Source organism: Lytechinus pictus, chromosome 17 (assembly GCF_037042905.1).
Source record: "Lytechinus pictus isolate F3 Inbred chromosome 17, Lp3.0, whole genome shotgun sequence".
Classification (NCBI taxonomy): domain Eukaryota; kingdom Metazoa; phylum Echinodermata; class Echinoidea; order Temnopleuroida; family Toxopneustidae; genus Lytechinus; species Lytechinus pictus.
Genome location: NC_087261.1, coordinates 28,120,241 through 28,146,640, shown reverse-complemented (window position 1 = coordinate 28,146,640; position 26,400 = coordinate 28,120,241). Strand labels below are relative to the sequence as shown.

The 26,400-nt window shown below is 37.1% G+C and overlaps 1 protein-coding gene across 2 annotated transcripts; it reads right to left on the bottom strand.

The window, feature by feature from the left end:
- Nucleotides 1-1,930: 1,930 nt before the first annotated feature.
- On the bottom strand, nt 1,931-26,231 carry LOC129280572 (CUB and sushi domain-containing protein 1-like). Of its 2 annotated transcripts, XM_064112335.1 has the most exons (10): nt 26,200-26,231; nt 24,396-24,836; nt 17,514-17,705; nt 16,800-16,979; nt 9,112-9,396; nt 8,039-8,194; nt 6,245-6,457; nt 5,201-5,374; nt 4,754-4,798; nt 1,931-4,406 (listed from the first exon to the last, which is right to left on the bottom strand). In XM_064112335.1, the coding sequence occupies exons 2-10, from the start codon at nt 24,484-24,486 to the stop codon at nt 3,601-3,603; spliced, it is 2,142 nt and encodes a 713-aa protein (XP_063968405.1). In that variant the 5' UTR covers nt 24,487-24,836; nt 26,200-26,231; the 3' UTR covers nt 1,931-3,600. The 2 variants fall into 2 exon arrangements, with proteins under 2 accessions (XP_063968405.1, XP_063968404.1); XM_064112334.1 differs by lacking the exon at nt 26,200-26,231 and having other exon boundaries at nt 24,396-25,108.
- Between the last annotated feature and the right edge of the window lie 169 nt (nt 26,232-26,400).

Sequence of the window (26,400 nt, the reverse complement as noted above, 5' to 3'; positions counted from 1 at the left end):
AGATTTATTTCATAACCTTAACCGTTTTTAAAAGATGATTAAATTCTAAGGCGAAACAATCTCCCTCCTGAATCGTGGAGCATAATCGAGCTCCATGCTCAATTATAGGAGGTGCCGTGGCCGTGTGGTCTAAGGCGCCTGGCTATACATGTAAATTCCGGGTTCGATCCCGGCCGAGCCATGCAGCATGCTTGACAGTAGGAGGTTTCTGAACGAAACTGTTCATTTTTCATTAGAACCTGCTGCGACAGGATGAGCATTTCTCAGTAAAGTTAGAAGACATGAATGATTTGCTTCCTGCTTGTCGTTATTTTTTTTCTTACAGAAACTTAGAAACTGTTTGTCAGGTAGCCAATTCCAAAGTGAATTGGGCATCGCGAAATACGGGCTTTGGACTGGAGTAAATGCACTTCCGTGTGCCCTATTCACCGAATTGTATTCGGCAACTATTTCAGCATGAAATGACGTCTCATGGGCCACGGGCTATAGATGAGTTGACAATACATCAATTGTTTAAACTTTTATTAAACTGCCTCTATCAATAATTTTGTAAAAGTTTAGTTATTAGCTGAAGGTCATCTTATCTCCTCGTTACAAAGAGTAATTTAGGCGATAATGACAAAGAAGATTCGAAAATAAAAACAGGCAGGTTATATGTAGTCCCTCACTATGCTGCTAATTTTGTATCAATATTTTTTTCAGGTGAACCAATTGGGGTTCCACAGGGACCTACATGTGGTACACTAGTGCTTTATTTTGAATAAACACGAAGCTCTTAATTATATTCCATTGTTTTATGTTTTGTTCGTTAAAGAGACAGGCCTTTTTCTTTGTTGGAGCGGCTATCAATAAGAGATAACGCTGGATATTTACACTTAAGGGTAAACTTAAAACAACAAAAACTGTTTGCCATTATTATAATTTGTAAAGTTACGCTCAATTGTACATTTGGTAATATCTGTTATGGGCCCAGGTGAAATGAAAATTATAAGGTAGTTTAACAAAATGTTTGCAGTGATATCAAAGGGTGTGTATACCATTATTGAAAACGTATCTCGTTGTAACTTTGATATTTGTTAATCAGACATTTCGGCGAACTATAATTATGTTACTCCAAAAATTGATGCGTATGTTAAAATTTGTGAAAGTAATGGACTTCATTTGTGCTTAATGCTTCGCAATGAAAGGGTTCTTGATAAACAAGCTGGCATGAAAGTTTTGCTAATTCCTGTTACGTAATGTCTGATTTATTATTTTTCCACGTCATGTTTAATCATCTATAATAGAGCAAGTTACTTTGTTATGTTCCTCTCATGGATATGTCGTGATTTATTTGCCTATATTTGAAGGGTAAAGTTCTCCTTTTAAAAAAATCGAATCGTTTGTGCAGGTAAAAGCGAACATCATGATAACGCGAAGTTTTTCTTTCACGAATAAGTTGTAAAAATTACAAGAAAATGTATATTCTTTTGTTCAAACTTCAATTATCGTCAAATTATTATGTACAGAGATTGTATGATTTTCATTTACTCCGTTCTCGTTCTTCTTGTGATTTATTTTTCCTTTTGCTTCTTCTTCATCTCTTCCCCCTTCTCCTACCACTTTCAACTTCCTCTTTCTCTTTCCCTCCCTTTTCTGTTCACCCCTTTCTTTCTTCTTCTTATTCTCCTCTTCCTTTTTCTCCTCGTCCTCCTCCTTCTTCTCTTGTTGTTTCTTCATTATCTTTCTCTTCTTCTTCGTCTTCTTCACCTTCTCCTCCTTCCTCCTCTCCTCCTTCCTCCTCTTTTCCTTCCCTTTTCTTCTATATTCTCTTTCTCTCCCCTCTCTCTTACTAATGCGTTAAACTCTTACCCCTTTTCTGATTTTCACCCACACATTGCATGCTCAGTACCAGTAAGAATTGTAATCATTATTTCTTGTACGTCACTCTGTGGTAATAAATTCGATATTTATGTCTAAAAGAATAAATAGTGTGTTTTTTTCTCTCCAATTTCATAGAATATCGGCGTGAAGTGAATAATTGCAAGTAGATGATTGTAATTTATTGTTTAAGAATCACTTCGTGTCGAAATTTAGATTGTCATGATGAACGATGTCTAGCAATGCATTGTATTAAGGTTGAACATGGTGTTAATAAAAGCTAATTTTCACTTTATGATGACGATGACGAGAAGGATGATGATGACGGTGATCATCATGATGGTGATGATGATGAGGATGAATGTGGTGACGCTGAATAAGAGGCCGATTATGATCATGGTGATTATGAAGCTGATGATGCTGGTGATGACGATGATGATGATGGTGGTGATGATGATGGTGATGGTGATAATGGTGATTATGATGATGATGTTGATGATGATGATAATGATGATGATAATGATGATGATGATGATGATGATGATGATCGTGATGCTAATACAAGATGGTGGTAAAAATGAAGTTGATGATGATGACGATGATGAAGATAAAGATGGTGGTAATATTGACAGTGTTGGTGTTGATGGCGATGATGTTCGTATAATTAGAGGTAAGAAACATAATTTGTAATTGTAAAATATTTGACCATTGACCCCATACAGATGATATATAACATCATGATAATGAGAGAGGGTTGACGATGTATTATTAACATCATGTCATTGTGGAAATAAATTAAAATGACTGAATAAAAAACATTAAAGTTACATCTCTAATTTGTGTTCTTGTAATGATGATGATCATACTCATGATGGAAACGACAACGACATCGATGGTGATGATAATGATGCCTAATGATAATTATGATGACGATCTAGACGAAGATGCTTTGGCTGCTAATGATGATGATTATTATGATTATGATATTATGATGATGACAATTATGTTGATTATGATGATGATAAAGATGATCATGACTATGTTGACTGTGATGATAATGATCATTTGTTTATGAATAGTAATGATTGCGGTGATACCTGATGATAACGATGATAATTATGATCACAAAATGATGCTCAAGGAGATAAAAATGATGGTGGTAGTTGTGATTAAACTGTGGCTGTAGGAGTAGGATTGACTTATGCTTGTGTATATAAACTCTATACATAGACCGTCTTCAAGATTATTATACAGAGGGTGCTATATAGAAAAGATCAGAGTTATTTACTACTCTGAAAAAAAACAATCACCAACACACATTCACCTATTTTGACAGTTACATTTATACCGTATAATTCATCAAAAATATAAATATATTTGCACAAATAAAAATTTGATACATTTGAAAACAACAAACGCGTGAGTAATGTGCTCCTTCAGATATCATGTACATTAGTTAGAAGTACAGTTATATAACCTTGCAATGTTTACTAAAACTAGCCTTTTCTTATTTGCTTGACCATCCCCCCCCCCCCCCCCCCCCCCCCCACGTTAGCTAGTTTCTTTATCAGCTGAGCCGATTTGGGACTGCCCAAAACAATTTATAACGCATTTCTAAAATATTAAAATATCTACACATAAAGTCAGATACCAAATTTCTATGCTTAATATAGAATGATATAAATTTGACAGTATATCATACCCTATAAGAAATGATTTTAACATAAACGGCTATTCATTTCACAACTCAACAGTCGATCCAAATCCTTCTTTAGAGTAACCTAGTGTTGGAATTTGTAATCCGTTGGTCGGTAAAGTACTAGTATCGGATGTTACTGTTTTATTTTTTGTCTCGTCCATTTTGTTACCCATGGCATTGTCCTTTTCGTTCATTTCTTCCTTGTCCTTGCCTACCCTAGAATCAACGTCCTTCTCATTGACGGCGTCGTTCTCTTTCGACGCAGCAACACCGTCGACTTTCCTCAATGCTTCGCTATTGTCGTCATCATCCGGTAGTAGGATGATGTAATTGTTGAGAAGCCTGTCATCATCTTCAACCGTTTTATCATCAACAAGGACGTCATCATCGACTTCATCGTAAGTCCCACTTCGTGGACTCATCGGATTCACGTACTCACCGCTCGACAACCGCGGCGAATTTCTTCTACTTTCCTGGTGCGGCACTCTAATAGGCTCCAAGTAATCATCGTCGGTTAGCGCCACCTCGCTCTTGTCGTACGTCAGACTATGCTGCGCAACCGCGGTTGCATTTTCGCTGGCGTCACTCAACCGCTTCACCTGTTTCAGCTCCACGTTGTGACCGCTTCGCTCCTCGGGCGGTGACGGCATCGGCTTCCGGATGGAGTAGTAGGTGTTTTCCATGCTGCGGCGGTTTCGGCTAGTTGTGGTCGCGTGGGGCAGCGGTCGGATGTACTTCCGGCGTTTGTTCAGGTTGTTGTTCCTGACCGCGGCGAGGATGATGATGATCAGGATGGCGATGAACAAGAGGATGCCGAGGGCACCGACGATGCCGATGAACGTCCAATCTGAGGAGAAGCAGAACAAGTTAACAAGTTGTTTTTGCTTGTTGATCAGTGACAAAAGGAAATTTGAGAATGTTCTTACGTCTGCAATTCACTTATGAGGATTGAGCCGGACAAATGAAGAGCAAGTTTAAAGGGTAGCAAACATTTCTATTGTAATAAAGTTTATTTTGTTTTTTTAATCACTTTTTTATGCAAAGTTGCGGATCATCCAAGAAGCGAAAATTTAACAATGTAGAGCCTATATTGTAGTTTATTTCCCTTTGTCAAACAAAGTACTTAATCGAAGTCACGTATCCAAATATCTCGTTGCCTAAAGTAAAATTGTTATTTGTAAAATGAACATTCACCTGGTGTAAGAAGCGGTTCTGTTGTCACGGGCATAGTACTGAAAGCTGTAAGAGAGAAAAGATGGAATTAAATCTGTATACATCCCAATTGATATATTAATGACGACATATGTTTTAATCTAATATTAAATTATTTTCTTTAATCTTATTGGCTGCAATAAATTGTTAGTTGTTATGTTAAACTACATCATACTTTTTTAAACGCAAGGCTCTTACCGCTACCTCTCTAAAGCGTCCATTCTTACTATTCCTAGCCACTCATTGCATGGACCGACGTCACTCCTTTCAGTGTCCTATACTCCCCTTCTCTACACCTCTGGGTTTTTTCTCTCTCTCCCTCTCTTTCTCCCGCTCCCCCCACCCCCTCTCGTACCCCATACCACACCCCAAACTCTTGATTGAATCACTTTTGTGATGCTAATCGAACTCTACCAAACAATATCTTACGTTCACAAACCAGATTTGGCATGCTCCAGACGTTGTTATGAAGGCAATAAGCGAATACGTCCCCTTCTATCACGTACGAAGCGGTCGGGCAGCGGTACACCGCCACACCGCGGTAAGAATTCGAAAACTTGACCTCCAAATGCTCTGATGGGGGAGAAGCCGGACATTGCCTTCCTGGGTGGGTTCAAGAAGAATAAAACGAATGGTCATTTAGTATATATCAATTCGGGAGCGTAATTACAGGCTCGCGCAGCAGGAAGGATGAGAAGGGCTACCCCCTCCCCTCCCCTTGAATTTCCAAACCTACACACTTAAAATGTTAGGCAACATACTGTCCACTGTGTTGGGTAATGTATGTTGGTAAAAATATGTATATATTCTGGGCAATTATTATTCATTTGAGGAAATTCATTACCCAATTTGGACAGATTTTAACCAATAATTGTGTGGACAGTATGCTGCACAGGGCTGGTTTTAAGAGTGTATTTTTCATCGTAAAACAAAAAAATATATTTCCAAGAAAATAAATGTTGATAAGGGAAATAAAAATACACGGTGTCCGTAAAGCATCTTTTACACCTGAGAACTACTTTGGTTGCTTTGCTCTAGCTTTTTTTCTATCCCCCCCCCCCCCCCCAACACGAAGAAGAAATCTTGTGCACATTCCGGTCAAGTTTGGCAATTGGCTTAGTAAAATCCGGTCGACTCAAAATCATAGATATTAAAAGGAAAGAAGCTCTCAACAAGAATTATACTGGAATGCGGCTCCTTGCACCATTCTGCGACGACAGGCGTATATTAGGCTTATAGTCTCCGAAACTTGCCCTTATTTAGGGATAGTGCCACAATAAGACATGGGCAACCTCTCCTTTGTCTTCAAGGGATAGAAAACTATTTTAGAAATGGTAAAAGAAAGAAAAACAGTAAGAAGCAGAAATTGTATAACATCCCTTTTTTCAACTAAGAAAATTATCCCCGTTAGAAGGTCTTTCCACCTTTCCATGTTATAACTCCATGCTACCACCCTTTATTTGCAATACTAACGTTCACAGATTGGCAGCTCGTTGCTCCATCTTCCCGAACTGAGACAGGTCGACGAACTTTCTCCGACTAACCGGAACCCGCGGTCACACTCAAATGTGATCAAACAACCCGCGACGAAGATGACGTCATCTTGCGCACCGGTTTGGTCACAGGCCAAGAGCGCCCGGCTACCGTGCAAAGGTTCCCCCGGGTCATCGCAAACTCCACTCACACCTAAGACAATAGAATATAGTAAATTTCGTCACCTGGGCTCCGTAACACAAAGATTAGCGATCAATCGGTAAATGAACTGACCAATCAACATCAATGTTACACGCGCATTTGGTTTAAAATACTGACCAGGGACCAATCAGAGCGGTTCTTACATGTTTGCAATCTATTGCAAACCTTTGTGTTACGGAGCCCTGGGTCCCGTAACACAAAGATTAGCGATGATCGTAGAACATTTTTCTACGATTGATTACATTGACTACAATGTACAATCAATCGTAAAAATCAAGCGTACGATCAATTGCTAACCTTTGTGGTACGGGACCCTGGTCCCCGTATCGCAAAGGTTAGCGATTGATCGCTGAATGAAATAACCAATGAAGATCATCGTTACATCATGGGTGACATGTCGTTGCATCATGGGCACCATGATGCAACGATGGTCTTGATAGGCAATTTCATTAAGCGCTTTCATTTAGCGATTAATAATACGCGCAGCAACTCCGCTTACCATAACCAGGGCGGCCCTGGTAAGCGGAGTATTATTATTCATATACAGATATAGCACCCCAGGTAATCTTTGAGACATGTAAAAAAAAAATTGTGAAAATGTAACCAAATGACCTCCATTTTCTTAGTGAAGACCATTTTGTTCTCTCATATTTGCATCAGCACCAACAGGGCCCTGTATGTCCATTTTTCTCACTAGACTGACGAAGAACCAATCAGAATTTCTCTTTCATATTGGCGATTAATCGCTGAGGTTGATATCAGGGGCCCATGAGCCTATCAAGTTGCATACGCACCATGCGACTTGGTCTACGACCCGACTTTGATGAAAGACACTGCATTTTAAACATTTTCTTCTTATATTTTTATGCAGACACAGACACATTGGTCAATAATTTCAGGCATTCGCTTTGACGATTAAGAAGTTTTCAAGTTAGTTGGTTTAGTTCTCTCTTCAATTTCATAACGTTTCATTAAAATTCGAATCATAAGGTTTGCTGTGGCACTTCAACGCAAAGGAAACTCAAAGCTGAATCTCCAAAGGCGTGATTTCGATTGAATGAAAGTCATTATGAGTATGATATTTTGGTGATTTTTTTTTTTGCAGCGGACATCTATATAATAATCGGGGCCCCGTTAGCGATTACTAGTAATCGCTGATTTGAAAGAATAATTTGAAAGCACATTTCTGATTGGTCCTAGTCAGTCTAACAAGCAACGATGATCTTCAAAGGTCATTTCATTTAGCGATTAATCCCTAAACTTTGCATTACGGGGCCCTGACGTAATTCGTCACACCAGGTTTTTTCCAAGGTCATCACACACACCAAACTAAACTCCGACAGTACGAGAATAAAATCATGTTACGTAACGCCAAACGGCCGTTATTCTGACGTAAGATTACATTGGCGCATCACTTTTCCATCGCGCACGCCAACTGAGACCAATGGCGGTATATCAAAATAAATGTATGCTATTCTTCGGGTGTCAATCTAAAGTAAGATGACATCACTGGTTCAAAGTACATCAGTAAAATGATTTATTGATGATGAATATTTTGAATTAATAACTCACCGAATTGACAAATGTATCTCTGTTCCCAGCTGCAGTCGTTATCGTTCCAGCTGTACTCTGTGGTCGGATCGAGATCAACGCACTCGCCCCTGGAGGACGATCCCGTGGCCGATGTTGGCTCGTCATTCCCCCAAAAGACATCTTCGACCAACGAACCTTTCAGCAAAGAGATTGGATGGTTGAGAGTAAATCAAAGTGGACGGGAATTTCGACAGTGAAACTAGCCGTTAATTTTTTTAATATAATTATTCGTAATTGCAAGTCCATTCCTGCCATCTGAATGTGGGGAGCATTTCATGAAACAAGTCTTCAGTCAACAGCTGTGTTAAGCTACCGAAATCCTTGAATCTGATTGGCTGAGAGCAAATTGGGGGTGAAAATCTTTGACAAAACTCTTCATGAAACTCCCAGGAACGCGCACGGAGTTGGTGGGTAATTTTACCCGACAGTTTCTTTAGTTAAAGCCAGACACTATAGCTCTCAACACATTTTCATCAACCAAAGGACGTTTTCAGATCTGAAAACTTGTCTGACTACAAATCTTGTTGAAACATTCTCTCACGGACAAACACACACACACACACCGTCACCCACACCCACACACTCTCGTGTGATCTGGCAGAGTGATGAGAAATGAAGTCTGATTATTATATACGGAAGACCGTATGAGGGTCTAAAGTTGTCCTTATCTTGGGCCATTTAATGAAAGGAATTGTAGGGTGTTTTATCTGACAAACTCGGCCACTCAAATTTTAAGGAAAGATGTCAGACCGGACAATTTATTGGACAACAAATGAAAGCCCCCCCCCCCCCCCTGTATGAAGATTTTTTTTTTCGGAGGGGGTTGCGGGCAAGACGCGTAAAAAATTTCGAAGTAAATCAAACGGGAGCAAAGCGACCGAACTTGTCATGGTGGCACTAATGCATTTTCCTAGAATGAACTTAACAGATTTTCTTACACAGTTTTTAAAGAAAATTTGTTAACACTTTCAGTTAACATGGTTAAAAAATATAAGAGTTCAAAATTTCTGGGGGAACTACCCGCCGCCCCCCCCCCCCCTCGATAAACTTACCATCCACCCATTGCCAGTTCCTCGTCGCCTGCGCCACGCTGCTCCGACGTTCTTCCGCCCCTATCCAAAAACGATCCGTGTTCCCATCATCGACGATGTCCATCAACGTCGCCCTGATCGTCTCCTGTGCTTCGATGTCGCGGATGGTCACGAGGATGCCCATGTTTTGCTGGCATCTCGCCTGAGCTGAAGGCCAGTCGAGTCGGTCTTCGCTGAACTCGAGGCAGACATGGTCGTTGAGATGGGTAACAGTACCGTTTGGGAGTGATGGTGATCCGCAACGAACTGTATCGAACACGTAACAAATAACATTTTAATCGCATTCCATTATCCGGGTTTTTCTTTGTTATTAATTTCTGCGTTGAACGTATCAAAACACCAACAATTTTAACAAAATGATAATAATGGTAATAATAGTCATAATAGTAATGATGATGATAATGATACTTTGATTTGATTTGTTGATTTCGGTTGTACATGATGATAAACATAACAAGGTCGAAAGTACTACAAGACATACTATAATATATATATAACATAATCATATATTTAAGGAACACAATTCAATAAGTAAAGTTATCTCAGATGACATTTGTATTTAAAAGTAAAACGGAGGGTCTTGCCGAAAAGAGCAAAGCTTGTACAAAAGGCAAGCCCCTAACTGAGTTTCATTACAAAATTACAACAAAGAAATATTGGGTCGTAATAATATATAGAAATTTTGTTTAAGAATATATACAAACAATTTTGTGCATGGTCCATGCTGAAACCAGTTGTTAATCATTATCATTGACCTACTATGAATTTGTCTTCACGGATATTTTAGCTCAGTTCAGTGACCGTGATCGCCCTTCGTAAGTCAACATCATTTTTTTACCGTCATCATCATCGTGGGCTACAACTTCATGAATGTTTAAATTTGGACCAATCTTTAGGAATATTACACAACTGACCTATATAAATCTCCCAACCAAACTTAAAGGGAATGAAACCTTTGGAAAAAGTAGGCTTGTGTCGAAATAGAAAAATCAAAGAATAAGAACAAAGAAAGTTTGAGAACAATCGGACAAATAATGACAAAGTTATGAGCATTTGAATATTGCAATCACTAATGCTATGGTGATCATCCTATTGGCAATGCGACAAGGATGTGTGATGTCACATGTGAACAACTTTCCCTTTGATGGACTATAAAATACCCCCAAAATGTCTATTTTTGCTTTTTGTAATGATGATACAAACTCTTTATTCATGATGTATTCTTTAAAAATCTGTATTACATGCCCTCCTATAGAAAGAACACGTGATCTACTGATAGATGTGATAAAAGAGGCAGTTTAAGTGAAATATAAACTAAGGTAATGGGAACAGTTGTTCACAAGTGACATCACACATCTTTGTCGCATTGCCGATTTATCTCCAAAGCATTAGTGATCCCAATATTCAAATGCTCATAACTTTCTCATTATTTGTCCGATTTTTCTAAAACTTTCGTTTATGTGTTTCTTTGATTTTTCTGTTTTTACACAAGCTACCTTGTTCCAAAGGTTTCATTCTCCTTTAATCAAACTTCAAATCATCTAACGTCAAATGAATTCATAATTATGTATATTAAATTTCTCTTTATTGCCTAATGTAGGGGTGTGGTCAAATGTTCTTGCTGTTGTTGTTTTATGATAACATCTATTATTGTACATGTATATCATGCGTATGATCAATTAACAGGGATGATGTATATAGTATAAGAACAAACAAAAAAACAAAAATTTAATGCACAATGTTATTTTGATATTTTTATCATTATGTATATTGCTGTTCTTTGCCATTTTTTGGTAAATTTGAAAACAAAATAAGTTTTGAAAAATGATGTGTATTGGGTAAGATTTGATATTCTAATGGATTCTTTTATTCCGGTAAATCATGTAAATTGACCGTGCAAGAACCTATTAAATCCAAATTGATAGATTTTTATTCAAAACGAAGACGTTCCCTGGTCTGATTTATTTAATGTTTTCTTGGTTTTGATTCATTAAAAAGTATTACCATTAATGAAAAAAGCTTATTAATTTGACCTTGGGGGTTATTTTATGACAATTCTGAGTTTACCTAATTTAAAATATGTAATGATCAACTTACCTCAGTTAATGTTCAAATTACACCATGACTAAGGTAATTTGTTTCACTTGGGATTCCATATTGGCGGGAAAATATACCAATATGAAAAGAGTTGTTGCATATAAATACTAGAAAATGTATTTCTCTATCTAATCAGTAAGCTTATTAATTTGATTTTGGGGGTTATTTTATGACAATCCCGAGTTTACATAATTTGAATATATGCCTTTTATGTAATGATCAACTTACCTCAGTTAATATTCAATTTGCACCATGACTGAGGTAAGTTGTTTCACTTGGTACCCTTTTGGCGGAAAACTATACAAATTTGAAATGAGTTGTTACATATTATAAATACAGGGAAATTTATTTCTCTATCTACTCAGTAAGTTTATATGCACTTTGTTGTCAGAATTTTAAAATGATTTTATTGTACCAGCACAAATTAAAGATATTATCAATCCTACTGTTTGACGTCAATTTTGATCAAATTACAAGTTCAAGTATCACTCGTCAAATATTTCTTTTTTAAACAGAACAATCATTTATATTTTTTTCATTATCCTTTCCAAGAGCCATAATTTTAACCAATTCATATCAGATTCGAGGTGTGCGGGAAGAGAATAATTATGATAAGGTAAACTATAACATACAATCAGGGGTGCGTATAGGATGTCAAGAAAAGGGGAGCATACAAAATTATCCATTATTGTTTTGCACAACTTCCAACAAAAAACGAACGAACCTCATTTCGCAAAGAAAAATGACGATTCTAATCGTTTGCCTCCTCATTAAAAAGGGACACTTTTCATATCAAGATGGAGAAATAATGTACAAATTTATATTGAAAGGGGGTCACGTGTCCTAGCCCAAGCCCCACTCCTCCCCTCTCCGTCACGGCTCTGATAGATCCATGATCTGAATGCAAACATAAGCATACATACACGGAATCCATTTTATCCCCAAACATTGGCCCCACGAAAAAAAAAAGATGGAGAGGGGTACGTTCTGCACCCCTTGATCCGCGCATGCTCATGCACTGCAAAAACTCCGGTGTTGATTTAACACCAGCCCAGAGAAGTATTGAAACAACACCAGTTTGGAATCAAACCAATGCTGTTTTAATACTAATTGGTGTTGTATAAACACATATCTGGTGTTAGACCAAAACGAAACTGGTGTTGTTTATCACTTCTCTGGTGTGGACATATATATATACACAACAAAAAAAAGTAAGTCCCCCCTTAAACAAACATCCATAATTTCCGAACCAATGTGAGTTTTTAATATATTTTTACATGAGCGTGTAGGTAATTTTATAAAATACCCTCTGAGTTAAGTCACAAGCCAAATATCATGATTTTGATTCCACTTTATTGGAACGAATTCCACATTCTCTTCATGAAAAAAAGTCAGAAGGCTTGTAAAAGGTACTTTCTAAATTTTTTTGCTAAATTTCACGGTTGAATAAACACAAGTTGAAATTTGCAATAATTGGAATTTTTTACACATTTCTATCGATAAAAATGATTGAATTTGATGACATTTATTTGTAGGAAGAGTATCTTTAACAATATTCATCGTTTCACGGATCAATGAACATTTAATGAGAACAAAAAATACGAATTTCAAATATCATAGGCAAGTATTGTTTCATTTTGGTAAATGAAATGATCTTTTCTCAACTATTTTTGTTGTGTTCATGACCAATTAACATGCTTCAATGATTCAAATGCGTTTAATTAAACATTCACGCTTAAATGAACATGTGGGATGTGATTAGCTCTTTTTTACGTTATTGGAAAAAAAATGCAATTGCTATGGATATCTGTCACAAACCTCGTTGCATAGTTCATTTGATTTGATTTTTTATGAAAATCCCGATGTTTAATGCTTCAGTGAGCACACAATATTCGAAATTTATGCAAAAGAGAAGAAAGTCTAAGGCCTTGGCCCCAATCTGTGCCGTATCGAATGATTATTTTTGTGTGTGCGCCTATTGGATAGTGTCACTCTGAAGCCATGTGCGAAGTTTCATGAAAAAATTGTTGGCAGAAGTAACAAAAACCGGGTTGGTGTTTAATCAACACCAGAGTTTTGCAGTGTGTGAGGCTGTCGGGGCATCCGAACTTTTCGCACTTACTACGGAGACACTGTCTACAACGCACCAATTCCTTTGAAAATGCAAGTCAAATCACAAAGGAGAGCGGAGGGGCTTGTGTTGAAAGTTAGTGGACCTGGGCAGCATCGGAATCTCTTAACTCTGGACACCGACATGTTTGTAATTGTTTGTTCGTCTGGTGCAAATCGTCGGATGATCTGCTGTCCTAGTCCACCAACTTTTGACAAAAACCTCTCAGCTGTAGATTGTGATTTTAATTTGCATTTTCAAAGGAATCGATGCGTTGTAGAGAGTGTCTCCGTAGTAAATGCAAAAACTCCCTATGTAGAGCCTATAACGCCCATCCTGGCCTGTTTGGCTTTTATCCTATTTTGCAAGAACAAGTTTTAAGTCAATTTGTCACACTGTATACTTCACTGAACCAAGGCAAATGTTTATGATATACTACCTATTATTAGTTATGTTAACATGCGTGGTTTCTTGTTGAAGGAAAACGGATGGGAATCGAATCCACGTCCTTCAGATTGAAAGACGAGAGCCTCAACCGCGTAGCCAGGATTTCATTTTGGAGGGGGCGGTAAATGCACGCGAAGCGTGCCAACCCTTACAGAGCGCGCGAAGCGCATTCCCTAGGGGGTGGGTGCAGGGAGGGGGAGTTTCCCCCTCCCGCGCGAAGCGCGAAGCTTTTGGTGTTTCATAAATCAAAATGAAAAGGAGCCGTCTCTCTTGTCTCTAGTATCTATATCAGCTCAAATTCAGTTGACTATATTGTGATTTTGAACCTGGTTTTCATGAACCTTGTTTTCAAAAAAGATTGTGAACGCACAAAAAAGGAATACAATGGAGGAAATTAAAATGATAATAACCCCGCGCGAAGTGCGGAAGCTTAAGCGTTTTATCAATTTTTTTGCCATGAAAAGAGTCCCGAGAAAAGGATATTCTCAAACATATACTGAATACTTCCCTTGGAAAGATCAGATTTGATTACAAACAATTTAGCGACAGTGCATATCTTTAACTCGCAAAACAGAGGAGAAGAAGTGTATATGCCGGGAGGAAGATATTCCTCCCCGTGCAGAGCAACGAAAATCTGAAATTTCAAAGGGCGGACGTTTCATCAAATGCAGATATCTCCAATACCCCATCGGCTCTAATTCAATTAATTTTCTAAGATTATTGAACTTCATTAAAAGGAAAATAGTGCGCAAAAAGTTGAAACTTCTGTGATTTATTGAAATTATATAAAAAGGATGCCTAATTTCTTTGACTTATCCTGAAGCGCTTCATTTTGAATTATAAAGAAACTTAAGAGTCATTCAAAATTTCAAACTGAGGGCGCAAAACAGGACAGGAGATGAATGTACAGGGAAATGACATGAAGTTTAATAGAATTTGATAAAAAAAATATTGTACTTTTTATTTAATACCCTTATACGATACGAATTTTATTCCTTCCTCTTTTTGGATTAGGGACCTGTTTGCAAAAAAATGTTTGGTTGTTTAGTAATGAGCTGAAAAAGCGGGAGAAGTTGACTTTATGGAGGTGACGGCAGAAATTGATATAAAGATTTTACCCGCCCGGAGCCGACCCGACCAGAGGTTGCGCGATCAATTAAAAAAATATATAACTTCATATACTTCGGCCTAACCTTACTCTAATTCCATGCCCTGATGTATACATTTGAACTTTAACTGACAATAAACACATATAGCTGAGGTAGAAAAACAGGGTTAGAGAAAGGGTGGGGGAAACAATGGAGATCTTCAATATTGTCATTTAACCGCGCGCAGCGCGGAAACAAAATTCATATATAAATTTAAAGCAAGAGTGAAGGAGTTTCTCTTTTGAGAAAAAAAAAGAAAAAGAAAAAAAAAAAAAAAAAGCTATCTTTCTTCCCTTTCCTCCCTTCCCTTTTCCTTTTCTCTTCTCTTTTTTCCCTTCTTTTTTTCTTTTTGGGGACGTTTTTGGGGGGCGACCGCCCCCACCGCCCCCCCCCCCCCTGGCTACGCGCCTGATCAAAGCCTTAATCACTAGACCACTACGCCCCCCCCAAAAAAAAATGACTTATCACAAATTCTGCAGCACAACTCGTCATTCGAACAAAGAAACGTATCTCCCCGGGGTATCTCCTGTCTGCTTAAATTAAATCTAAACCTAAGACTGTAAGAGGGGGGGGAAATGAGTTCTACAATCTCTGTAAGGTGGAAGAGAAATATAAATAAATCACCAAACAGTCAAACTTCACTCAACAAAATGTCTAAAATAATCTCAAAGTGACGTCAGACGAAGACCTCTAAGTAAACCAGTCCGCCTGAAGATCACCGAGTGCGTGAAACCAACGGTTGCAGACCAAGCTGATCAGGGGCCCGTTTCATAAAGAGTTACAATAACTTTGCCATTATGGCAACTATCATGGTAACCTTGATTTTGATTGGCTGCTGAGCCCTGTTGTCATGGTAGCTGCCATAATGGCAAAGCAAAGTTACAACAGTTGTAACTCTTTTTTAAACTGGCCCAGGCATGTATGTATGTATGTATGTATGTGTGTATGTACGGGTGTCTTTGTGTGTGGGTGCGTGTGTGTGTGTGTGTACGGGTGTATGTATGTATTCACTCTTAAAAATGTTTGGTAACATACTTTCCACACAACCATTGGTTAAAACTTTATCCAATTTCGGGTAGTTTTAAACCAATAATGTGTGCTTTCGATGAAAACTACACAGTATTGGTTGAAAACTACCAATACTGTGGATAAATTTGTTTAACTAATTGTTGTGTGGACAGTATGTTGCCCAACATTATAATAGTGTATATTATGTTCTTCCCTGGCATTTTGCACTCTTGGAAACCTCAATCGATCCCATTTTTTAACCAATCAAGTAGTAAGGAAAATACTCATATTGTCGACGTCCTATGTCTTCGTCGGGAGTAAATCACCATAATCATATTAATCATAATCATAAATACACTTCACTTTGTGCCTGAAGAGTGGGAGCAGCGTCCCTGCTAAAAAGTGATTTTTTAATGCTTTTTGAAAGATCATAGGGGCGGTTACCCCTGCCCTAGACGACGCCCCCATCTGACAGGTTCACTACACTGCAAAAACGCCGGTGTTAATTTAACACCAGCCTGGTATCTATATTTGTCTACACCAGACATGCCAGAGAAGTTCTGAAACAACACCAAAGTCACCAATTAAGAATCAAATCGATATTGGTTTAACAATAATTGGTGTCGCTTAAATACCAGTATGGTGTTAGCCTAACGCCAAAACCAGTGTTGTTTCAACATTGCTCTGGTGTGGACCAATATAGATACCAGGCTGGTGTTAAATCAACGTTTTTGCAGTGTATATGGTAGCCTCAGTTTTCCATTATATTATCAAAAATCAACTACTCAACTCTTTTCTTTGATTCAAATGAGATTTGTTGTGTCACATCAAGTACTCACTTTGACACGTAGGTGCTCTTTCTGACCACGTCCCGTCGCTCAAGCACTGCGCCGAGGGGGTGCCGAACCTCTTGTAGTACCTGCCGCACTGGTAGTAGACCACTGAACCATACTCGCCACGCCCAGAGAGGTAAGTGACATTCCCATAGGCGGGGACGGCGGGCGGTTGGCACTGGACAACTGGTATAGTGAGAGTAATTGTATGTGTGTGTAAGTATGGGTGTGTATGCAGCACAAATATCTTAAAATAAATTCAAAATTACGGCGGGCGGTTGGCACTGGACAACTGGTATAGTGAGAGTAATTGTATGTGTGTGTAAGTATGGGTGTGTATGCAGCACAAATATCTTAAAATAAATTCAAAATTCGGCTGGTCACAGCCGATCTGGATTTATCTTAAATCTTTGACATTTATTGCGATATATGCCTACATGTAGTGATAGCGACATACCGTATCTTGCTAGTTCGACATCTAAAAAGTAACAAATTGTAGGTATCTTCCCGAATCAACTTCTGAATAAATTTAGTTACATGTCGTCACGATGACATAACTTACCAAGACTCCTCAAAAGTATTATGTCGTCTGTACATAAAATTATTACCTTGCCAAATCGACTGCTAAAAAACTTACACGTTCGCTCTCAAATTGCCCAAATCATGAGGAATTGAGGGCTTAGACTTTGTGGTTGATTTATTTTCCTATAGGCTACGTACCGTTGCATTGAGGCGGTATGCTACTTTTCCATCTTCCATTTTCATTGCAGTATCTTACTATCGTATCGGCGGGCCCATCCATCTCATATCCATCTCGACAAGAGTACGTGGCATACGCCCCCAACGTTCGGTCACTCCATTCAACTTCGGAATTTGGGTAGACTCTCGGAGGCGGGCAGATGTTCTCGTGACCTGAAACCAGGGATAACAAAAAGAAATTCCAATCATTTTTTTAGCCATTGTATTTGGGAACAAGGACGTGTATATCGATGTCGTTTAAAACGCAATGATGCAGGAAATTTGGAGCACTTTTCATTGAAATAAGTGAGAATTTTTTTTTTTACTATTTCTAAAGGATAACACCCCCACACACCAAGGCGTGCAGTCATGTGGCTTTCTTTGTAAAATTTAGAATCATTCAAGACCTGTCACTGTCTAAGACAGTTCGTATGATTTAATGACCAATATTTTGCTAAAGAAAATAATATATTGTAAAATGCATTTCTCTAACCCCAAATCGAATTACCATGATTAACGGGACAATAAGTACATCTTGTCTCAATCGGTATTTCTTTCACTTTCATATTAATCTGCCGGCTGGCATCACCAACATAATCGAAAATAAATTAACAGGACACTATGATTAAATAGCATACGACCGCTTCTTATTTACTTAAAGCATGGAGCTATTATAGATCTATGCTTAAATCAAAGTAACAAGTTTATACAACAAAAAGACAAAATCAATTACATTAGAAATGTTGTAATGAAGATATGACGTCAAATGTGAAAGGAAATTTTTGTTTCTACTTGATTTGATCAACAAATCAGAAATAAGATTCTCCGATAACGATGTATTATGTTAAACATATATCTTATATTTTAAAAACTCACTGTATTCAAATCAAAAGAAAATAAATTTACCCTCCGCCCCTCCGTCATGTCCGTGTCAAGAAAGAATAATTAAGAAACTGATGAAGGGTGCATGATAAAGAAGAAGAAGAAGAGAAGAAGGAGAAGAAGAAGAAGAAGAAGAGGGAGGAGGAGGAGAAGAAGAAGAAGAAGGAGGAGGAGGAAAAAGAGGGGAATGAAAATTAAGGAAAAGAATAGACTCCTTGTCTTATCTTGATACACACATGTTTTATTACTATCTTTATGAAAGGAAATTTGCATCCATCCTGTCTCTCTCATAATATCATTTCACTCATTAAATTATTTATGTCAGTAATAAAATCAATGGAATGACTCGATGAACAGCTTGATCAAATTTATAGGGTCATTCGTCTGTGAATCAATGCCATTCTAATACGAAAGTATTATATACAAAACTGTTAGAGAGGAAAGTCCCCAATAAGTACAATCATCAACATTTAGTAGTAGTGTATTATGTATTGAATGATGGCGTCCCTCACGGTCTGTAATCATACTCAACGTTTCTTTGCAAAATTATTCGTAAATAACGTTTATGAATATGACAGACTCCCCTCCCCCCCCCCCTCCTTCTACTGATCATTTCAATGTAGGCCTAAATATCGTGATTTTATCGTGAATGCTGTTACATTATTTAATATATGCATTTGGTATGAGTCGTTCAGGGACCGAACCATTGAGCCACCATCCCCGCGCAGCGTGCATAGTTAGTTAAAATATTATTCAAGATTCAAGATTTATTAAAACAAATGATCGCAGCTTGTTACAGCTGAATTGGTAAATGTTTTACAAAACAGCATAAAAATACACATAAAATTAAAAAAGCAATGTTACAAAAGAATAAAGAAATTACAAAAACAATTACGGTATAATCATGATAATAATGAAGAAGTGATCTTAGTTTTGGAAAGCTTTAAAAAAGTACATATGTTGGGAAAATGATTCACTCCTAAATATGAAATTATTGTGATGTAATATGGGTTTAAAGAAGAATTAAAAGGAAATTTGTTGTAACAGCTTTAAGTAGATTCAGTATTGACAATTGAAAATGAGAAAAGAGCAACAAAAATAACTGTCTAATGTGAGAGCAACTTAAGGAAAGTAAGGGAAATTAATCGGGAGAAATAAAAAACAATTACCAAACAATTATGCTAAATTAATGAGACTGTAAACTAATAAGAACCATTTTACAATATACTCTACTGTGGTCAGGAAATCGCCTTTTATCAGCCCGTGTTTGATGTTGTACTTTATGCATGTTCGGCTGCAGTCACATCAGAGAAACCGATTCCAAACCGACCGACGGTAGACTCATTGAACACAACGTAAACATTTCGGTCGGTTTGGAATCGGTTTATCCGGTGTGACTGCACTCGGATATAACCGTCAGGGAGGTCAGGAACCGCGCCATCAGGAACATCCTACATAAAACAGGTTCCTGTGAAAGGCGATTGAAGGTCCATTTAAAAAGATACACTATCAAAAATCATGATGATGTCCCATCACAAACACATTTTATTCGAGTTCAGTTTATATTTGCACGGTAAAAATGCTGCTTAAAGTTGTATACAACGCTTTTACACAGTAAAAAAAAATTATACAACGCTGTTTACTATATGAACCTTACAGTAATTGTTTAAACAGTTTAAACAACTCTTTAGATTTTAAGCAACAAAGTTTAATTTTCAATAAATTAAACATGATTGTTTAAACGGTTAAACAAATACTGTAAGGTTCATATAGTAAACAGCGTTGTATAAAATCTTAAACAGCGTTTTTACTGTGTACTATAATGAACCCTGTAGGAGATGTTTAACGGTTCAAACAGCAGTGATTAAATTATTGAAAATTAAGCATTAAAATTAAACTTTGTTGATTAAGATTTTATACACTTGTTTAAACTGTTTAAACAACTACCGTAAGGTTCATATAGTAAACAATGTTGTGTAAAAATTCAAACTGCGGCCTAAACAAGGTTAAAAATGCTGTAATTATAACATTCTGATCTATATTACAAATATGGACGAGTTCAATTTATATATTGCATACTGGTGGGTGTTTCATAAAGCTGTTCGTAAGTTAAGAGCGACTTTAAGAACGACTGGTGATCCTTTCTTGTGGAAAATGGTATATTCATTGGCGATGGTTAAGCGCGTAAGAAAGGATCACCAGTCGTTCTTAAAGTCGCTCTTAACTTATTACGAACATCTTTATGAAACGGCCCCCAGTGGTGCGTTTCATAAAGATGTTCGTAAGTTAAGAGCGACTTTAAGAACGACTGGTGATCCTTTCTTGTGGTAAGTGACGGTTCACCATTATGTTCATTAGTGATTATTTAGCGCGTATAGGTTCACCAGTCGTTCTTAAAGTCGCTCTTAACTTACGAACAGCTTTATGAAACGGCCCCTGGTATATGTATATAGACTATCGGAGATTTAAACGTTATACATTGCAAACTTTTTGTTTTATATATATACATTGCAAACTTACTATACGACCTCATTTATAATTATTATATACATGTCAATACAAAGACTGTTTAAACATTGCACACTGATCTATATAACAAACATCTACACAGTAAAAAAAATGATACAACGCTGTTTACTATATGAACCTTACATTAATTGTTTAAACAGTTTAAACAAGTGTTTAAATCTTAAGCAACAAAGTTTAATTTTTAATATCTAATCTTCAATAAATTAAACATGATTGTTTAAACGGTTAAACAAATACTGTAAGGTTCATATAGTAAACAGCGTTGTATAAAATCTTAAACAGCGTTTTTACTGTGTATAAAACTGAGTTTATATTTATGCACAAGTGCATGTACAGATAGACTATCGAAAGTTGAAGGTAAATCCGGGAGGTAAATGCTAGTTTTGGTAACGATATCAAAATGAGTTCGTACAGAATCCAATGAAATGACCACCAAAGTGTCTGTTTGTATAAATAAAACGCATGTGCCAAAGGATTCTGGAAGAAATTGTGTAATTGCTGAGAAATCAGCAAATAAGCACAGGATTCGGGTAGAGCGTCGGGCCCGACGCTCAAAGCAATAATTATGCACTGTCCCATGTGCGCTTATCTGTGTTGGGGAAGTTCAGTCTGAAAATTTTTCAGCGTAGATTTCAAGATTTCACAAAGTTCAGTTTATGTAACTGTACCAGATCTAGATCCTCGATGATATACTGACAATTAAGCCTGGTTTTACAGACTTTCTCATGAAATCAGTGTTTACTGCAACTACTGGAATTTCTCTTTAAAATTCAATGATCTATGCGAGTTCAGTTTATATTTATATGTAGATAGACTATCGAAAGTTACATCGTATATTTAACAAACATCTATGATCCATCCGAGTTTATGTTTTGTTACCGAAAGTTGAAATGCTGTACTTTCGCATTATATATATACGAACATCTATTCGAATTCAGTTTATATTTACTTACATGTAGATACAGACTATAGGCTGTCCAATTGCAAACTCACAAACTTATTCGAGAGCAGTCGATAAGATAAGAGTATCGAAAGTTAATAAATAAAGAGGCTTTAAGAGGAGGAATTTATAATTTTTTTAAATTTTCGGCATTACTCCTATTTGCTTAAGATCAGAAAGCAGTAGATGCCAGGTTCGAATCCCACTGGTTCAATTTTTTTCTGACTTATTATTTTCATTACAGATCGAGCATAGCGATCTTAAACAAATAGGAGTAATGCCGAAAATTTGTTAACTATTTTTATCGAAAGTTTGTCATTATAATTTACAAAACGCAAAATAGTATGTACAAATAACAACGAGTTCAGTCGTGTGAGTTGAGCTGTTCATTAAAATAACCAAACATGAACTTCTGACATAAAATGTAAAAAGTATACAATTACCATATGATTGTGTTTGTACACAATATACCCTTTCCATAAACTTTCGAAACCGTTCAGCAGCCCATGTCAAAGATATTTAAAGGTCAAGTCCACCCCAGAAAATTTTGAATCAATAGAGAAAAATCAAAGATTTAGATTTATTTATTTCCATTCAACAAAGTAAACAAAATATAGTCGAAGTAATAGAACATATTCAAAACAATATAAACAGTTCAATGACATTTCATAACAAATATGATAAATTAACTGAACAATCTAGCATAACACTGAAAATTTCATCAAAATCGGGTGTAAATAAGAAAGTTATGACATTTTAAAGTTTCGCTTATTTTTCGCAAAACAGTTAAATGCTCAACTCAGTGACACAGGGGCCGCGGAACGGTTTTCAAAGTGTGGGGGCTGAGCTAAAAGTGGGGGGCTGACCATGCAAAAAATCACAATCATATGGCCATTTTTACGCTTTTGTACACGCTTTTGGAAAAAAGTGGGGGGCTGAAGCCCCCAGGTGGATGGCGTCATCAGTCTCCTCATTTGCATTCGGACCAGGGGGCCGTTTCATAAAGCTGTTCGTAAGTTAAGAGCGACTTTAAGAACGACTGGTGATCCTTTCTTATGCGCTAATCCATCGCCAAATGTATATACATTTACCACAAGAAAGGATCACCAGTCGTTCTTTAAGTCGCTCTTAACTTACGAACAGCTTTATGAAACACCCACCTGGATGTGCATATAACTGTTTTGTGAAATTAGTCATAACTTTCTTGTTTTACATACGATTTTGATGAAACTTTCAGTGTAATGGTTTTCAGATTTTTCTATTTTTTATTCAAATCAACTTTTAGTTAGGATGGACTTGTCCTTTAAAACAAACCACCATGGACCTGATGCATACAATTGACTATATCAATCACGTTGTAACTACATGTACATCATGACGCTTCCATTATTGTCATCAAAAAGTGTATTGATTGATGTCCCGCTTTCTTCGCTCGCTTGAAAATTGTCCAAAATGGTTTACTGTGCATATGGGCCTATAACGAACTCTGCCTACTTTATTCTGTATTACTGGCACGACTTTACATAAATATTTGTTTAAAAATCGGCTCCGAATAAATAACCAGAAAATGATGATGTCATATACCGTCTTTATAGTACGCGATGATAACACACGGTGGCAGGGGCAGTTGCCCCCCCCCCCCCCCAAAAAAAAAAAAAAAAAAAAAAATGTTGAAACCTACTTTCTTATTGTATTTTTTTAATACAAATTCCACATAAAATGTGCCCAGGATCCTTCCAATTGAACAATGAATGCACAAAATGTAGAGCGCCTTCGTAATATAAGCTCGGTCTCTTCGCTCCCTCTCTTGTTAATATTTTCAAACATTAATATGCTTACGCCCTTTAGGTTAGCCTTAACAGAGGGGGGGGGGAATATTTGGTTCTCTTTTGTTGTAAAAGATTGGTAGGTGTGTGATCCTTTGGTGAAAGTCCTACCTTATTTATTCAAGTGCAATCAATATATACTGATAAGGGACGACTTTCACACGAACATGGCTTGCGAAGAAAACTGTTTCATAGTTTACCATTCACAAATTATGATTATTTTCAAGTAGATTGAATTGAATTGAATTGAATTTATTTTCATACTTCACAAGATAGCAAAATAATAACATAATAAAATTGAGAAATACATTTGATTACATACAAAATACAAAATATAACATGTATAATAGCAGTAAATAAAGTGAAATATGAAGGAACCTGCATAAAAAGCAGAGCTTGTAATGTCTGCAGGTTCCTTAAAGTAATTATGAAATTAGTAATCAAGGAGATCGGACACACAAAAAATAATCAGACTACAAAGGAAAAGCCAAAGATTAGCGGAAAATCGCGGGGTAAAGAATGAGAGGGAAAGTGGACAAATGTGAAATAGAAGGGGGGATGAGCGAAGAATGAAAAATTTCAAACTAGGCAGTATACCTTTAAAAAGGTACAAATCAAATACACTATATATATTCAGCCAGATGGAGCTGGTATAGACAATTCGGCAAATTTGATGAATTAACTTACCAAGAATGCTTATCACTCTTTGGAGAATAACTGCCAACATCAATTTGGAGATCATACTCGTTTTCATCTTGTTCATGAGAAATATTTCCATACGAAGAAAAAATACTCTGAAGGAATGCAATCTCACCCTTCCTCTTAAATACGCGCCGGTGTCTAAATCTGACGAGATTGAAGAGGATGATTTGTAGACGGTAGTATATGAATTATAAACAACACGAGTAATTTATCGGCGATGGTAATGAAAACATCTCTAACTTTCGGTCATGAAGGCGTGAAATGATATTCCAAAGATTCGGCTTCCATTGTAATAACTGATTGTACTTTATCACACAGCAGAAGACTGACTGTCCCATTTCCAAGTACCACCAATATAGGTCGGATCTATAAGCAAGCTCAATAAGTACCCCGCTATCAATTATTGAAACAGATGCTCTCTTGCACCTTCCAGGCGGTAAAAATAGTCATGTTTAAAAATATAATCACTTACGAGGCTCTGAAGATGTTGTCAAATAGCATGCACACAATAAATCAGGAGCATATCCTGTGGGCTTGATATATATATATATATATATATTTCTTATTGCGATATTCCGTGTTCTGTCGACATTGCCATAAATGTGAGTAACATCCGCGTCCACTGTTTCTGATAAGATAGTTTTTTGGAGGCCTTTGCCTAATATGAACTGGTATAGTTTTTTTGTAGGGACTGTCACACCGAAGAAACTCACTCCTCACTAAACGATACTGTAGAGTTCGAACTAAGGCTGTGGCCTTGATCGGTTGGGATTCAGTTTCAGTTTGTTACTGGGCATGGTACCGGATTCCTCGCCAGAACACCGGGATCGATCCAATCTCAGTCAGGCCGATCCTTGTCAAGTGGATTTCCGTTGGACTTTTGTTTGAAGGGTGCGTGTATTGGCTTAGCCAGGGGCACAAGGGGGCCAATCTCCCCCCCCCCCCGCCCCTCATTGCAAAGAAAAAGCTATCTCACATTATGGGGCATAAGCCTGCAACATCGACATGATGGGGCAAAGGTATATATAGATTGAAGTGCTTTATAATTCCAACTAAACCTACTGAAAATGTCAATTTCTCGCTCGGTCGCTACGCTCCCCCGCTTAAGAATGCCCTAATTCATTGCAATGCTAACCTCGTTTTATTTTCAAAATGTTGGGTTTCACTGGCGATATTTTCTCATTCGGTCGCTATGCTCTCTTGCATACTCCAAGCCCTTTGACATGTTCGCTAAAAAGTGTTATTTGTATATACCATGTTGGGGGAAACATGTCAAGTTTCATTGATGATTTTTAAACAAAAAGTTTCACTTTAGTTTTCAGTGCCCCCTTTCTTACCGTGTTGTGCGTTCAAATAATGCTTATTTTAGTATCAATGGTGAAAATGACAAATTTCCTTTCTCAATCGCTAATAATTGTAATTCCTGTTTATGATATACTGGCCTGTATACAGATCAGTGGTGAATGTGGTTCTACGGTATTGGTGATGGTTATTGGCTAAAACAAAAAGAAATAATAATGATTGGTCGCTTTACTCCCTTACACTTTTAATCGGCCTTACACTGCATTACGCCATGATGTTAGCGACAAAAATATGTTTTATTTTCAATAATATGAAAATAACAAATATTCTTGCTGTGTCGCTATATACTCTCCCTCGCGTGCTTTTTCAAAAGATGCTGCTTTTTTCTGATAAATAGATTTTTGCTTTCATAATTCATACCCCAGCACACGTACATTCTCATGCGTATCAATCAAACGTTCTTGCACAATATTAAATCTCTCTATACCGTGTATATTGTTGGATGTAAAGCCCCACACTAAATTTTATGGATTGAAATCAAACCGGCTGTGAATAGGCCAGTGACAACCGATTGGTCGAATACCGGATTGAGATGAAAATTGCACAGATTTTATTTTAAAGCTTCTACATTTGAATTTAAATCCTGTGAGATTAAAAAATTATCTTAAGGATTTAAATCAAATCCAGA

Bases quoted from the DNA above. Each gene is read 5' to 3' on its own strand.
- LOC129280572 (XM_064112335.1), bottom strand. From the start codon at position 24,486: ATGGAAATATTTCTCATGAACAAGATGAAAACGAGTATGATCTCCAAA. The intron at 17,706-24,395 runs GTAAGTTAATTC...CCCTGGTTTCAG, and splicing joins AAGAGTGATAAGCATTCTTG to GTCACGAGAACATCTGCCCG. The intron at 9,397-16,799 runs GTGAGTACTTGA...TGTTCGATACAG, and splicing joins AAGAGCACCTACGTGTCAAA to TTCGTTGCGGATCACCATCA.